The 16,668-nt window shown below is 49.2% G+C and overlaps 1 protein-coding gene across 1 annotated transcript in view; it reads right to left on the bottom strand.

Annotated features, from left to right (window-relative positions):
- Window positions 1-16,668, bottom strand: part of STIMATE (STIM activating enhancer) — a 64,440-nt gene that overhangs the window by 9,167 nt on the left and 38,605 nt on the right. The window contains exons 2-4 of the mRNA XM_007984567.3: window positions 10,012-10,060; window positions 6,895-6,990; window positions 4,092-4,213 (exon numbers count right to left, since the gene is read on the bottom strand). Coding sequence (XP_007982758.1) covers window positions 4,092-4,213; window positions 6,895-6,990; window positions 10,012-10,060 — 267 coding nt within the window. The remainder of the gene's footprint in view (window positions 1-4,091; window positions 4,214-6,894; window positions 6,991-10,011; window positions 10,061-16,668) is intronic.

Below are 16,668 nucleotides of genomic sequence, written 5' to 3'. Positions count from 1 at the left end.
CCATGTTTGAGAAACCGAGGGACCTAATAGTCCAAGCTGGGGGACATGGAGGCCCTGGAGTGCCTCCAGGACATTCTGAACAGAGAGAACACCAGCCCCTCCAGGGAATGATCCTGTGACATGAAGAACCCTAGGGTAGCTCCTGGGAGCCACACAGGCCTCCCCAAAGTGGGAGACCCACGGGAGAGCGGGACGTGGGAAGGTCGCCTGGGTCTCACCCTGGAAATTCTGCCAGAGCTGCCTTACCATAGCTGGTCAGAAGAGGGGGTACAGGGTAGCATTTTGGGGGGGGGGTGGGCAAAGGCCCTAATCCAGGCTGTGAAAAGATAATTTGGTCCAAAGAGAAATCTCTGGCTTCTCATTTGGCTTTATCGGTTCTGTAGCAATCCCTGTCTGGGCACCCATGCTGGAGGTCCATGCCCTGCCCAAGCCTGTCAGCTGTACACAAGGGAATGCCTTTATGCAGCTGTAATGGACAAAACACCACGCCATTCCCTTTTCTGGAAAACCCTGGGAGAAGTGTGGCAGAAAACAGGCAGAAACATATCAGGCACCTCTTCTGAGCTCTTCCTTTCTACTTTCACTTAAGGGATAGGAAACATTTGAGCCAAAAAACTCATTTCAGAAGCATAATCCCTCCTTGATAGGTTAATGAGTTTTGCAATCCTTTTCCTTTCGGTAAGTCACCAAAGCTATCAAGAGCAGTTCTCAAAACAACAGATGAACTCATTTGTGAGAAACCATTACGTAAGTTTGAGGACAGTCGGACAGAAAGCGCCACTAGGAAATCTCTCTGCGAGGACTGGAGTGTTCGGGAGCCAGCAGAGAGCGCGGCACCGCTTATTTACTATGGAAGGACGTCCGCTCGCTCGGCATGCTCACTCCATCTGCTCTTCGGTTTTAAGTGACTGACAAGGAGGAAAATGCTTTTCCTTCCACCCACCTCACGTCGCCCTGGTGTTCTAAGTTTCTGCTACACAACTTAGCTGCAGCTGCCTCTTTAATTTAGATGCTAGAATAAAAAAGTTCAGAAACGAGAAAAGAGAAAAAGCAGCCGTGACCCCCTCTGGCACACCATTTCCTCTGGGCACCCAGATCTCACGCAGCCACTGTTGGGAGAAGTGCAAGTGGCTGCTGTGTTTCCTGACTCCTGTTTCACCTGTGAGTCTCTCAGACGTGCCCCCGCCCCGCCCCAGTCTCCTCTTTAAAGGACAGACATGCCAGGCAGTGTTGCATGTCCTGCTTTGTCATTGCTGTTACTGTTTTCTTAGAGATGGGGTCTCACTCTGTTGTTCAGACTGGAGCGCAGTGGCATGAACACAGCTTACTGCATCCTCAAACTCCTAGGCTCAAGTGATCCTCCTGCCTCAGCTTCCCAAGTTCCGGGACTAAGGATGCGTGTCATTGTGCCTGGCTAATTTTTAAAAACTTTTTTTCTGTAGAGACGAGGTCTTGCTTTGTTGCCAAGGCTGGTCTTAAGCTCCTGGGCTCAAGCGATCCTCCCCGCTTAGTCCCCCAAAGGGCTGGGAATGACAGGTGTGAGCCACTGCACCCGGCCCTGTGTGTCTTGCTTTTTACTGCAAGGAACAACCTCAGGCATGTAGGTGTTTTGCTTGGGTTTAATTATTTCCTCAGTAGAAGTCACAGGAATAGGGGCCAAAAGGAGGGAACATATCTGTGGCGAGAGGCTTCCAAAAGGGAGTTTGGCCAGGGACGGCAGCAAGACCCATCAAGCACCGTGACCCAGACATCAGGGCTTCCACATGGGAAAGAGTGGCGTGGTAATCAGAGTGCAGACACCATGCACTGGATCTGGTCTCAACCGCCGGGGCTGTGTGGCCTATTTCCCTGAGTCCCATATTCTCATCAGCAAACTCATGGCTTTCTCTTCTAGGAACAAAAGACACGTCGCAGAAAATAAGCCCCTCTTCTCCATTTACACGACAAGAGAGCTGTGGGGACCTCTGCCTCAAATGGATGGGCAGGATAACAGGTGTGGGAGGTGGAGTAACAGCCCCACACAGTTGCCCACATCCAAATCCCTGGAACCTGGGCGTGTGCAGCGTCACACAGCAAAGGGGAATTGAGGCTGCAAATGGAATTAAAGTTGCTAGTCAGCTCACTTTAAGACAGGGAGAGTATTCTGAGGGTCTAGGTGGGGCCAAGGTAATCACAAGTAAATGTAAATCACACTTTAAAGTGGAAGTCCGCAGGAAGTCAGGGCAACTTGATGTGGGATAAACCCAGCGACTGTTGTTGGCTTTGAAGATGGAGGGAGAGGCTGCGAGCCAAGGCTTACAGGCAGACTCTAGAGGCTGGAAAGGGTGAGAAAACAATCTTCCCAGAGGCTCCAGAAGCCAGCCCCACTGACACTGGGACCTTAGCCCAGTGAGACCCATGGCAGACATCTGAACGAAAAAAGATAATCAACTTGTGTTGTTTCAGTTTGTGCTATGAAGTTTGTGGAAATGTTACAGTAGCAACAGAAAATAACATAAATTGATGGAAATAGAAAACGACAGGTAACTGAGCAGACAAGCTATCCTTCCTCAGCCTGGGGAGGACTCAGGATGGTCCCTGCAGCTTTATTTGGAGACATTCTGGCTTGAAGACTCTGGCTCCCAAAGGCAGTGGTGGGATGACGCAGGGGCAGGGGCCAAGGCAGGCCAAGAGATTGAGAAGGAGGCTGATGATCTACCCTTGGGGATGAAGACAAAATGTGAGGGAACAACTGGTAGCATTAATGCTTGGTGTATCCGAACCAGACCTGATCTTCACTCCCAGGTCACTGAGCAGCACCTGACTGACTGTGGTGGATCCACCTTAGCAATGGTCAGCTATAGTAGAGCTGGGAGCCATGCCTTCCAGAAGGGATCTCAACTGCAAAGGAGTAGTTGTGAGCACTGTTTGTGGGGGTGGTGGGAGGGTTTAGGTATCCTGGTGCAGCAGGCCCAGGCTCCCATAGCTATGCACCGGCTGGGTGAGCTTTGTGCGTCACGTAACTCCTTTGGGTGTCCATTCTATAAATGAAGATGACGCTGTGTTAGTCCTCCTGCTGTAGTCCATTTCTGTTCCGCAGCTGAGGACTCAATGACTCGCAGCTTCTCAGAAGCCTTCCCTGGAGCCACAGGAGGCACACGCTGTGTGTTGGATGCTATCTTAAGTCAGTGACTCATCAGGCATCAAGTAACGGGGCTAAGAAAAGCCCTCCCCTGAGTTCATCTCCCCTCAACAAAGACAAACAATTACTTAAGATTTCTGGAAATACCCAAGGCACTCATTGCCAGCTCCATGAATTGGCTCCCCTTTTAAACCATCAGTGTCTTGTGAATCTTCAGTCATCTAGGAGTGAGTGGCCCTTGAGCCCACAGCCATGAGCTCTTTGGGACAGGAGAGTGCGGATCCCGAATTCCATCCACTCTCCCTCCCTCTTGTCCTCTGTGGCTCTCTCAAGGCAAAGGTTCAATTGATGCTGCTCCACCTGGGAAGAGGAGCTTCTGCCTGCAGACACCCGGGGCCAGCTGTAAGGGTGGGAGAGAGCTGATGTTACCCCTAACTCTGTTCTGAACACCTCAGAGGGCAGCGAGGGCCTGAGGAAGCCACCCTCCAGTACCAGCCGTGTGGAACGGCCTGGCGACAGGACAGGCACAGATGTGCAGCAGCAAGAGAGGCAGGGCTTGCTGCCTTGTTACTGAACACCCTCAGAACATGAGGGCTGCCCCATCTCCCTAACCTGCTGGCCGGTGGCGTGAGCTCGACAGGCAGCCTGGCGGAATGAAGAGGCCCTGTGGTCCTGTGTGTGGGACTGCTGGTGTCTTCCAGGAGAAGGGACAGACATTCAGCCTTCTCTCTGCGTCTAGTGTCTCCTGCCTCCTGCCACCTTCCCTGCCATAAGGTGAAGGCCTTGGTGGTAAAGCAGGCACCCATACCCACAGGAGGGTGAGCTTGAACCCAGAACAGCCCCCTCTACCACAAAGAGGAGACAATGGCAGCTCCCCAGCCATTTCTGGATCTGTTTGCCTGGTGGGCCGCATGGGGCAAGGAGCAGAGACCTCCAGCAGTTCCCTCACGCCCTGTCCATAGCATATTACCATATTCGCCGAAGCGCAGGGACTCCCACTGCTGCCACTCCACCAGGACGCTGACGGCACGCACCCCCACGTAGATGAGCAGCATGCCCACAGTGGCATCCAGGAGGAAGTTGATGAGGTACCTGTGAGGACAGGGCACATGCATGCTCACGGCAGAAGCCACAGGGCCAGAGGTCATGGCTGACGCGGGTGGCCTGAGGGAAGCTGACGGACCCAGCATTTGTTTGGGCCCATTCTGGGGGCTGGCAGCCCTCATGTGCTAGTGTAGCTGTCACTTCCAGATGCCTCCCAACCACGTGCCGAAGCTCATCAGGAGTGGGACCACCTGAGGGAGGTGAGTGAGGGGCAAAGACACTTAAAAACTGCCAGTGCTGGCCGGGTGAGGTGGCTCACACCTGTGATCCCAGCACTTTGGGAGGCCGAGCCAGGCGGATCACGAGGTCAGAAGATCAAGACCATCCTGGCTAACATGGTGAAACTCCGTCTCTACTAAAAATACAAAAAAAATTAGCTGGGCGTGGTGGCATGTGCCTGTAATCCCAGCTACTCGGGAGGCTGAGGCAGGGGAATCGCTTGAACCCGGGAGGCGGAGGTTGCAGTGAGCTGAGATTGCACCACTGCACCCCAGCCTGCGCGACAGAGCGAGACTCCATTTCAAAAAAACAAAACAAAAACCTGCCAGTGCGTCTGCCAGGTGAAGGTTCAATGGAAGACAGAGTACCTGGAAGCAGCTAGGGAAATCAACAGGAAACAGAACTTAACTGATGACAGAAATGCCTATGCAATGATTCTGCTCACTCCCTGAAAGTCCAGCCCAGGAAGCCCAGAACAGTGCTGCACCAGAGAGCTACAGGAAAACAGCCTCTGGGGTTTCACAGACAAAGAGGGCAGGGCCACGTGGCCTTCGCCCATCCCCATCTGCAGTCAAGCCTAAGTAATATTTTTACACTATTTTTTTTTTTTGAGACGGAGTCTTCCTCTACCGCCCAGGCTGGAGTGCAGTGGTGCAATCTCAGCTCACTGCAGCCTCTGCCTCCGGGGTTCAAGTGATTCTCCTGCCTCAGCCTCCCAAGTAGCTGGGATTACAGGTGCCCACCACCACATCCAGTTAATTTTTGTATTTTTAGTAGAGATAGGGTTTCATCATGTTGGCCAGGCTGGTCTTGAACTTCCGGCCTCAAGTGATCTGCCTGCCTTGGCCTCCCAAAGTGCTGGGATTACAGGCCTACACCACCGTGCCCGACCTACACTTTAAAGAGAGCTTTCCTCCCTATGGGAAAAGGCAAGATAACTGGGGGAATGAGAGGAGGATGCTCTGAAGGGCGTGCCACATGGACTGTGTTCTTGTAAGGTCTGTTTCCATCTGACACAAAATCTTTTCTCTCACCAAAGAAAGGCCCTTTGCCACTCACCCTCTCTTGAGGGCTTGTACCCAGATCCAGCTGAGCACTGCTGACCACAAGCCCCAGCTCTCTACGGTAGACAGAGTGGGAGGCAAGGGCACTGGGTCCAGTACTGACCCTCTGAGATACCATGTGGCTCTGAAATCCTTGCAGGTAAGCTCCAGGACACCACATGCCCCAGCTGTGGTGGGTTTTCCAGTGGCTGAGGCTTGAGACATTTTGTGCAGCCTCACAGCCTCCTATCCCAGGCTGGAGCTTTGGTGATGTGCACACAGCACTCTGATGCCAGAGGGCGCAGCCTGTGCTAGGGTAGGTCAGCAGGAAAACCCATGCAAAGAGGGAGGGGGCATTTCTCCTGCCCGCCCTTCCTCTGTAAAATCACAAGGGGTCACTCTCAGACCAGAGATGGCAGGAGCAGCAACTGCTTCCAAGGCAATTTCTCTCTGGCCTGAAGCTATGCTGCTCTCAGATACTTTAATTTGTGTCCAGAGCATCTCACGCCTGCGAGAACAAGGACATGTGATGTATATACAGGCCTTACTTTCATTCATTCACTTAGCAAACATTTACGAGCCTACTGTGCGCCACGCCTTGGGAATAAAGAGGGAAAGTTCTATGTTCCATACTCAACACAGGTGATTCTGACATAGCAAAGCATCATGTGGGCCCTGGAGGCCAGACTGGTTTGGCTCCATGACTCCTGAGCGGTGTGAACTTACAGTATATATAACCTCTCTGTGCCTCAGTTCCATAACTGTAAAATGGGGATAATCAAAGTCTCTATTAATATATGGCAGGCTGCTGTAAAGACGAAGGGAGGCAGAAGAGGTAGGCAAGCCTCCTCTGCCACTCCACCTGCTAAGAGGAGAACCATGTGGGTGCCATTAGCAAGGAGGACAGAATATCATGGCAGGATTGAGGTCACAGATTGCTCTGGGGGCTGCATGGAAGGCACGCTGCAGTGATAAGGTGGAAGAGGTCAATGATGGTCAACAACAGTTTTGACCCTGAATGGGTGATGCCACAGAGTAGCCCCAGGGTGTCCTCCTGTGAGCCCCAGTGAGACACTCCTGTAGGGCATTATTCTTCCTTACCAGGGGCGGCTTGGAAACTGGGAAACATAAGGACACTAGAAAATCAAAGGACAGAACTTGGACTGATGAACAAACGCCAGTGCACAGGGAAAGTGTCACCATATAATGCCCTATAAGCCGACTGATAGCTGTGTACGTGAGCTCCAAGACAGCATGCACAGGATGGTCTCTCAGAGGAGCACAGAGGAAAAGGGGAGCACCCTCTCCTCAAGCCAGAGGGAGCAGGACCAGCAGCAGAAAGCAAGGCCAGCCTATATTTTCAACGGAGGGGCAGCTGATGTTTGCACTCAAACAGGGGCCACTTACAGTGAACAAGGGTCCTCTTCAGTAAGATCTGCTAGGTATACGTTTGCAAAGTGGATGAACAGCATTCCTATGGCTTGCTTGGAAGTGTCTAAAAACCTGTACAAAACAAAACCAACACTGGTTATTAGCCTGACAGGAGGGCAATATCCAATTTGAGGAAAACGAGAAGTCTGAAACAGGAAAAAGGCCACCCAACCTTCCAGTCACTGGTCATCTCTTCCCGGGCCTCGAGTGCTAACTCAGGCTCGGCATCACAGCCACCTTTCAAAGCCCGCAATAACATTGCCTTTGAAATCCCTAAAAGGCCGGCGCGGTGGCTCAAGCCAGTAATCCCAGCACTTTGGGAGGCCAAGATGGGCGGATCACGGGGTCAGGAGATCGAGACCATCCTGGCTAACACGGTGAAACCGCGTCTCTACTAAAAAATACAAAAATATAGCCGGGCGAGGTGGTGGGCGCCTGTAGTCCCAGCTACACGGGAGGCTGAGGCAGGAGAATGGCATGAACCTAGGAGACGGAGCTTGCAGTGAGTGGAGATCGCGCCACTGCACTCCAGCCTGGGCGACAGAGTGAGACTCCGTCTAAAAAAAAAAAAAAAAAAAGAAATCCCTAAAAGGTCAAGGATATTTAAAATATGTTTTAAATTTTTCATGTTCTTACTTCAAAATAAAATGCTCGATCACAGCTTTGTGATGCAGCCCAAGGACTGCCTCTATTTTAAAGTGCTCCCGTTCAACTTCACTCACAACGAGCTAGATTAGGCGTGAAATTAACAAGACTAGCACAAATCCAGTACTGCAGCTGGATCCCTAAAGAAATTTTAGCTGCTGTCATTGCTGCCATTTAAACAACGGGCTAGATGAGGGTAGGCACACCTTTTCTGTAAAGGACCAAAGAATAAATATTTGAGGTTTTGTGCACCATACATCTCTATCTCGACTCCTCAGCCCTGCTGCTGGAGAACGATGCAGTCATAGACACAGCTATTCCAATCACACACACCGGGCTGTAGTGTGCCAGCCCCTGGACTAGATGATAAGCATTTCAAAAAAGAAAAAACAAGGGCGTTAATCTCTGAGAGGAGCTGTCCCCCGCCTATGTGACAGGAGCATGGTGGAGACAGCGTGTGCCTTCAGTATGTCCTCCGCCACCAGTACCAGGCAGTCACTCTCCTCTGTGGTCGAGGCACCTCTTGGTCATCTCTGTCTCTCGCAGCCTCCTAGCTGGGCAGGGTCTCAGGACTGCGGAGATTATCCAGACCAACCTAGTGACGGTGGCTGGAAAATCATTCCCTAGACTCATCGGAAAGGAGGAGTTACCAAAGGACAATGTATGTAAGACTCAGAGAGCCCCAAAGCTAGGTCTCCACCAGGTCCTGCCCCAGCCCTGAGGTGGGAGTCACACATTCTAAAGTTAATGGAGTTTGAGAAAAATCAAGGGGGGGGGAAATAAAAAGAATTATCAACATTCGGCAGCAACACGTTTAAGAACAAGCAAGTACACACCTAAAAATTTTATCACGGTTGATTACTGACATTTCTTCTGAAGGAGAAAATGGCTATTTTGTTAGGAAAGGTGCAAGCCCAAGGCAGCCTAAAACAGGCAGCTTCTTGTGGACACGGGCTGTCCTGAAGAGCTGACTGTATCCTTCCAGGTGATGTATTACTTTAGAGTTTTGTCTTTAGAACCTACTTCTGAAGCTTTACCACCATTTTACGAAGGAAAAATTGTGACTGCAGGATCATCCTCTGTGAAATAAATATATGCTTGATATATATATATCAAAGTCTATATAAGAAATATATGTATTTGGTCTCTGTCCTGGTTTCCGACACAGAGCTCCTAAAACACTTGTAATCTCCTGAGTAATAGAGGTGCTAAGAGGAGTTTTTGTTCTAATACTTGGTCTCTGGCCTTGGTCCTGATGCGAACACCTAAACCTCATGGAATTTCCTGGAAGACAGGAGCTTTTTGCTCTAAAGAAACAAGCCTTAGTGGGCTCCTAGATAGCTTCGGGATGGGGCTAGTCACCAAAAGGACCAAGTCATGATTAGAAACTTAGAACTTTCGGTCCTAATCCCCCGCCCTCCAGGCAGAAGGGAGGGGCTGGAGACTGAGTTAATAATCAATCATGCCTACATGATGAAACCTCCATAAGAATCCCTCAACAATGGGATCTGGAGCACTTCTGGGCTGGTAAACACGTCCACGTGCTGGGAGAGGGGCACACCCCAACTCCTGTGCTCAGGACCCTTCTGGACCTCGCCCAATGCACCTCTTCATCTAGCGTTCATCTGGGTCCTTTATAATAAACCAGTAAATGTAAGTAAATGTTTCTCTGAGTTTTATGAGCCGTTCTAGCAAATTACTGAACCTTAGTGGGGAAGTGGGGGTTGTGGGAACCCCTGACTTCATAGCAAAGTTGGACGGAAATGTGGATACCCTGAGGACCCCACTACTTACAACTGGCACTGAAGAAGGGGGCAGTTTGTGGGACTGAGCCCTTAACCTGTGGATTCTGTTCTAACTCCAGGTAGTTAAGTGTCTGAAGTGAATTAAATTATGGGACACCCAAGTGGTATTTGCAGAGTTGGAAAGCTGGTTGATGCTGGGAGAAGAAAACCCTCATATATTTGGTGTCAGAAGTATTTTGAGTAGAGAAACAGTTTTCCTTTATGCTAGGACCAAGAAAGACTCAGTTGGAGAGAGGAGCATTTATATGCTATGTTTGACTGATCTCCAAATTTGGGTTAGTTTTTGCTTGTACATATAGACTACAGAATCCAGGAATTTAAACCAAATCTAACAACAGGTAGACATAGATGAAGTAGCCAGCATTGGGGACTGATGTATTTGTGTATCTTCCATCTTCTAGAAGTGGAAGCAGTGTGATTCTAAAATAAAGGTAGGATCAAAAGTTACCTGGAGAAACAGAAATGCTTTCATCATATACATAGTTCCTGATGAATTTAACTCAGGGATTCCAGATACATGATATTATGTATCATTTCTCACATTCCATGCCCTCCCCACTCCAACACCATACCTCATCCCCACCCCTAAGACTCCCAACATAGTCAAAAGCACTCCTGAATGAGTTAATACCTAAACACATACCATATCCTCCACGGACGTCTTTCATGCTTTGGTTCTCTGAAGCGTTTGACTGAAAGAAAAGACAACGTCAGTAGCTTTTCAAAGAAGCAATGTAAAGCAAGATGCACATACAGGCTGGGCTATCAGTCTACTCGCTGTGTACAGAACCAAGGTAAGGCACTTTCTCTGTTAACATGTGACAACACACAGTAAGCCCAGTGCAGGCCACTGAGGTCCTGTGTTGCTGATGATTGGTATGGACTCCTTAGAACTGGACGCTTAGGGAGAAGGACTCCTCACAGCATGTGGAAAACTGTATTTTCCCCTTAGTGACACACAAGGCTCACTCAGATAAGGACTGGTAATGACAAAGTGAAATGCAGCTGCTTCTAACTTCAGGATGTGCTCTATCCAAGGACAAATCCATCATCCACTCAAATGTTTACTCAGTGCCTACTCCAACCCAGGCACTAAGGATACAAAGGTAAAACCAGTTGTCTTGCAACCAAGGGGCTAACACGTACATATCATATATGGTGTGATACGTGCTAGAGAAGAGTGAAGTCTGCAGCAGAATGATGGCACAAGGGAAGGATGGCCAACCCTGCAGTGGGGACCGAAGCGTTTGTATGTCTTCCATCTTCTAGTGAAGAAGAGACTTTACTGATGGGGGACGGTCAAGCCAAGCCCTGAATGCTGGGTAAGAATTTGGCAAATGGATCAGGGAGGGGAGAGAAGATATGTTCTGGGAAATATCACAAGCCATTAGGTACAGGGACGAAGCATGGCAGAGTGTGTCTGGCCTCATTTAATTTGGCTTCAATACAGTAACAAGGGAACCTCCTGGGGGAGCAGCAGGTAACAGGGTGACAAATTGAGCAGGGGCCAAAAGAGGGATGATCTTGAATGCTGGGCCAAGGAAACTGGAATGAATCCTGTAGGAAAGGAAAAGCCAGGGAAGAATTCTAAGCAGAGTCAAAGACATGTTGGGACTAAGTTTTAGAAAGGCAGTTCTATGGCCGGGGGTGGTGGCTCATGCCTGTAATCCCAGCACTTTGCAAAGCTGAAGTGTGAGAATCTCTTGAGCCCGGGAGTTCGAGACCAGCCTGGGTAACTGAGTGAGATCATGTCTCTACAAAATATTTTTTAAAAAGTAGCCATGTGTGGTGGCACACACCTCTGGTTCTGGCTGCTCCAGAAGCTGAGGGGGGAGGACCACTTGAGCCCAGGAGGTTGAGGCTGCAGTGAGCCAAGACTGCACCATTACACTTCAGTCTGGGCAACAGAATGAGACTCTATCTCAAAAAAAGAAAAGAAAAGAGAGGAGATGAGAAGAGAAGAGAAGAGAAAAGAAGCTCTGTTAATTGAGTAGACAGTGGATGCCTGGGCACATTCAGCAACAACCTGATTGGCCATGGATAGCGAAGAACTCGCCCGATTTACGTTTGAACCTTGAGTCTATAGACATGACAGCCTGAACAAGAGGAAATGAAAAGTTTTGAAGCTACGCATCCTCCATTGAAGTGCTAGGCAAGTCCTTCACAATGATTCTATCTACTAAAAGAAACACTGAAAGTGCTGCCTATGCGATATTTTCCCACAGAAAAGTACTGTGGAAGAAACAGACGCTGACGCAAGCCCACAGAAGATGCCTCGTTACTCCTGGTGGTGGGCAAGAACCTACTTCCGTCAGAGTCCCGAGCTGCCAGCGAGGGAGCAGGAGGAGAAGGGAGACAGGGAAGGAGAAAATGGTAGCCAAGACAGTAAACCCTACTCTCTGAATAAACACAGGCAGTCTGCATTTGCCAGGCAAGGACTGCCTATACCAAGAATTGCAGTAACAAGTCTGTTTAGAGAGACATGTTGATAGAGAGAGAGACCAACGAGCAGGTGCAGTTGTGAGGAGGTCTGTCATCTCGTCAACACCTCAGAGATCCTAAACCTCACCAACGCCAGAGAAGCTGGAGTCCAGGCCCAGGGGTTCTGCTCGCCTCAACAGCTCTTGGAAGCAGGAGGCCCCTTCTCTTAAGCACGCCAGGTCTCACTTGGGGGCTGGAACTCAGGAAGGAGACAGGAGAAAACTAGGCCAGGACAAAACCATCTGGAGGGAATGCCCCCAGTCAGGGCCAGAGCCACTGCATGCTCATTTCTCCTTCTGCTTCAGGGGAATCTGTCTCCATCACTGTAAAATAAAGGACATCATACATATCCTGAGGAGCATGTCCTTGTTCCTAGAAGACGCATGCCGAAGTAACACCGTGGCTGCAATTTACTTCTGAGTGGTTTGGGGGAATATATTATACATTATAATTATATATAATAAATGGTTTTATAATTATGAATAATACAACAAATTATATAATAATAAATCTGCTATAATTATACTATATTAACATTTTATACACACACACACACACACACACACACACACACACACACGGAAAGAGAAGCAAATGTGGTATTAAAGGATGAACTGTGCCGCCTCCTCCAAAGTCGTCTGTTGAAGTCCAAACCCACAGCACCTCAGAGTGTGACTATGTGGAGACCGGGCCTTTAAAGGGGGTAATTAAGGTTTAATGAGAGCATGTGGAGGCCCTAATCCAATATGACTGGTATCCTTACAAGAGGAGGAGATGAGGACACAGATGTGTGAGTGCACCAAGAAAAGACCATGTGAGAACACTGAGAAGATGGCCATCTGCAAGCCAAGGAAAGAGGCCTTGGAGGAAACCCAGCCTGCTCACTGACACCTTCATCGTGGACTTCCGGCTTCCAGAACCGTGAGAAAATAAATGCCTACTGTTTAAGCCACCCAGTCTGTGATATTTGGTTATGGCAGCCTGAGCAAATGAAAACATGTAGCATCACAACACTGGTGAACCTAGGTGAAAGCTATTTGGCTATTCATTACACTGTTGTTTAGGCTTTTCTGTAAGTTTAATATTTTTTGAAATAAATAGTTTGGGGAAAAACATCCCAGAAGAATGAACTGGTGTAACCACTCAAAGGTCAAATGGGCTGGGTGCAGTGGCTCACACCTGCAATTCAGACTTAGGGAGGGGACTGCTTGAGCCCAGGAGTTTAAGACCAGCCTGGGCAACACTGTGAGACTCCATCTCTACAAAAAACAAACAAAATTAGCTAAGTGTCTTGATGCATGGCTGCAGTCCTAGCTACTCGGGGAGGCTGGGTTGGGAGAACTGGTGGAGCCCAGGAGGTTGAGGCTACAGTGAGCTATCACATCACTGCGTTCCAGCCTGGGAAAGACTGTCTCAAAAAAATTTTTAAAAACCAAAGAAATAAAAGACAAAGGTCAACTTATCAACATCTATCAAAATTTTAAATGCCCATGCTCCTTTAATCTACAGTGCGCTGCCAGATACACGCTATACAAGTATTATTGCAGGTGTGCCAGGATGTATAGGAGTATTCACTGCCATACTGTCACAACTAAAACTGATGCCTGTCGGTATGGGCTTAGGTCTATATGACACGGTACATACGTTCAATACAATACTAAGCAGTTGCTAAAAACGACGAGGTAGGCCAGGCGTGGTGGCTCACACCTGTAATCCCAGCACTCTGGAAGGCCAAGGCGGTCAGATCACCTGAGGTCAGGAGTTTGAGACCAGACTGGCCAACATGGCAAAACCCTGTCTCTACTAAAAATACAAAAAAATTTAGCTGGGTGTGGTGGCGTGTGCCTGTAATCCCAGCTACTCAGGAAGCTGAGGCAGGAGAATCACTTGAACCTGGGAAGTGGAGGTTGCAGTGAGCCAAGATCAAGCCACTGCACTCCAGCTTGGGCGACAAGTGCGAGACTCCATCTCAAAAATAAATAAATAAATAAAATAAATTAAATTTAATTTAAAACAAGGTAGATCTATATGAACTAATATAGATTTCCAAATTATATTAATACATTCTAGAATAATATGCCTACCATGATTCTGTTCATGTCCACTCTGAATGGATATACATTTATGCTGATATTATGCATTATTTTTTCCTAGAAGAATACATAAGTAACTATTAACAAAGGCTATGCTGGGTGTGATGGCTCAAACCTGTAATCCCAGCACTTTGGGAGGCCAAGGCATGAAGATCGCTTGAGGCCAGGAGTTTGAGACCAGCCTGAGCAGCAAAGCAAGACCCATCTCTCCAAAGAAAATTTTTATTTTTATTTTTATTTTTGTGCTGGGCATGATGGTATGCACCCGTAGTCCCAGCTACTTGGGAGGCTGAGGCGGGAAGGGATTACTTAAGCTCAAGAGGTTAAGCTCAAGAGTGCCACTGCACTCTACCCTGGGGAACAAAGTGAGACCCTGATTCAAAAAAAAAAAAAAGAAATCCAAGGGCTACTTTTGATTAAAGGAATTATGGATCAAGGAATTCACATTGCTTTCATTTCAGAATTTACAAAAGAAAAGACAAACTTATCTCAGAGATTGGAGGCAATGTAGCAAAGCGGGATGTGGGAGAATCAGTGTGACCTACAGCTGCGCTCAGACAAGGAATGGAGGAGAATGGTGTGCCCGTGCCCGTGGGTGCCCTGCGACAGCCACATATAGCAGCACTTTTGATCAAGTTCAGAATGGAATCAATTCTTCTGAATCAGAGCAGAAGTGTGGCTCCTGCCTCCTTCCTCTCCACCTCCTATCCCCTTTCCCTAGAACAGTCCAGAGTCTTTTTTTTTTTTTAATTAAAGGAAGAGGAAACACTAAGAGAGCGTCTCCAAATCAAATTTGGTAAAGGGGGTAAAAAAAAAAACCAGAAAAATTCATTCATCTACCGTCATGTGTTATTGAGGGGCCTGCTGTGTAACAAGCCCCATTCAGCAGGAGATGAAATGCACAAAACCCTTGCCTTCATCACATCCTAGTGGGGAGAGGAACAACATATGGAGCATGGCAGACAGTGCCAAGTGTGGAGGTAAACACAGAGGCAGGCGAGGAGAGAAGAGGGCTGGCACGTGGGGTCTGAACTGTCAATGAGGAGGTATGAAGGAGTGCCGAGGCCCGAGGAAGGAACAGGCTAAGTCACGAGGGTCTCGGGATGAGCCGTCCAAATAGAGGGCTGGAGGCCATCAGGCAGAGCAGCAGGGTGTGCGGGAGAGGCAGCTGGACCTGCACCCACAGCCCAGGCGAAGAGCTCCACCTGGGCCTGTGTGTGGTGGCCAGGCAGCTGCAGCCACAGTCCAACAGGCTCCCTCCGGTTGCTGTGCCGAGAACAGCCCACAGGGACAGTGTGGCAGCAGGGAGCCCACTAGAGACAACTACCCACTCCCATCCATCCCCCGCAGTAACCAGGACCACATGCTGGCACTGACCGGGGCAACAGGAGAGGGGAGAAGAGGTCAGATTCCAGTTGGGTCTTAAACATTGAGCTGAAGTCTCTGCTGACAGTGGATATGGGATGTGGAAGAAAGGATGGCTGGGGCTGACTCGGGAGGTGGCAGTTTACACTGTTCCACGTGGTGGCGGGGGGACTTATCTGCAGGTAACAAACAAGGACGGGTCTTTGTGTGCCTCACAGTGAGTCAGGCACCGCGTCCCATGGAAACAGTTGCACCCTGCGTGGAGCTGGCAGCTGCTCCTGCAGAAGCCACACCATGCTCAGAGTGGCTCAGGCAGGGTCCTAGGACCACAGACCTTTCTTAATCAGTGGTGTTCTGCAGGTTGGAGGGGACTCACTCAGAGGCAGCCAGAGCCAGAAAAGCATAAGCCACCCTTTCTAACACATCCTCATCCTCACACTCCCCTGAGGCGGAGGCTGGTGGAAGGGAGCAGCCACACCTCAAGCGCAGGTCAGGCTCCCGACCACAGAGCTGGAAGCCAAGGCTGATGCAGTGGTGCCTGAAAGAGCCTTAATGAGCAAGGAAAGGGGAGGAGGGGGAGGTGGAGACAGGCCTGCAGCACTCAGTGGCACTGCCTCTGCACACAGGTCCCATTCCATTGCTTTTGTGATGAGGTGCACCAATTGTCCCCAAGCCACAGCAGGCTCCTAAGCAGACTTGCGACCTTTTGTGTACAGGTGTCCTGAAGATAGGCATGGGTCTCATCAGCCCTGAAAAGGAGGAGTGGTCAACAGCTGGGGCACAGTCAGACAGATGTGGCTTTGAATCCTGTCTCTGCTACTATCTAGCTATGTGACTTTTGTATATCACAAAAAAGGGGGAGGTAGGGACTGCTATGATCTGCCAGGCAGGTTGTCTCCAGGATTAAACGAGAAGACAGATGGACACGTCAGTAAAGAACATGTGCTCATGCAGCCATAAAAAAGGATGAGTTTGTGTCCTTTGTAGGGACATGGATGCAGCTGGAAACCATCATTCTTAGCAAACTATCACAAGAACAGAAAACCAAACACCGCATGTTCTCACTCGTAGGTGGGAACTGAACAATGAGATCACTTGGTCTCGGGAAGGGGAACATCACACACCGGGGCCTATCATGGGGAGGGGGGAGGGGGGAGGGATTGCATTGGGAGTTATACCTCATGTAAATGACGAGTTGATGGGTGCAGCACACCAACATGGCACAAGTATACATATGTAGCAAACCTGCACGTTGTGCACACGTACCCTACAACTTGAAGTTTAATAATAATAAATAAATTAAAAAAAAAAAAAAAAAAAAAAGAACATGTGCTCAGGAGAGCATGCCTCACCACGGCGTC

The sequence above is a fragment of the Chlorocebus sabaeus genome, chromosome 22 (genome assembly GCF_047675955.1).
Source record: "Chlorocebus sabaeus isolate Y175 chromosome 22, mChlSab1.0.hap1, whole genome shotgun sequence".
NCBI lineage: Eukaryota > Metazoa > Chordata > Mammalia > Primates > Cercopithecidae > Chlorocebus > Chlorocebus sabaeus.
The sequence above is the reverse complement of the archived record's forward strand: the minus strand, read 5'-3'. Positions and strand labels throughout refer to the sequence as shown.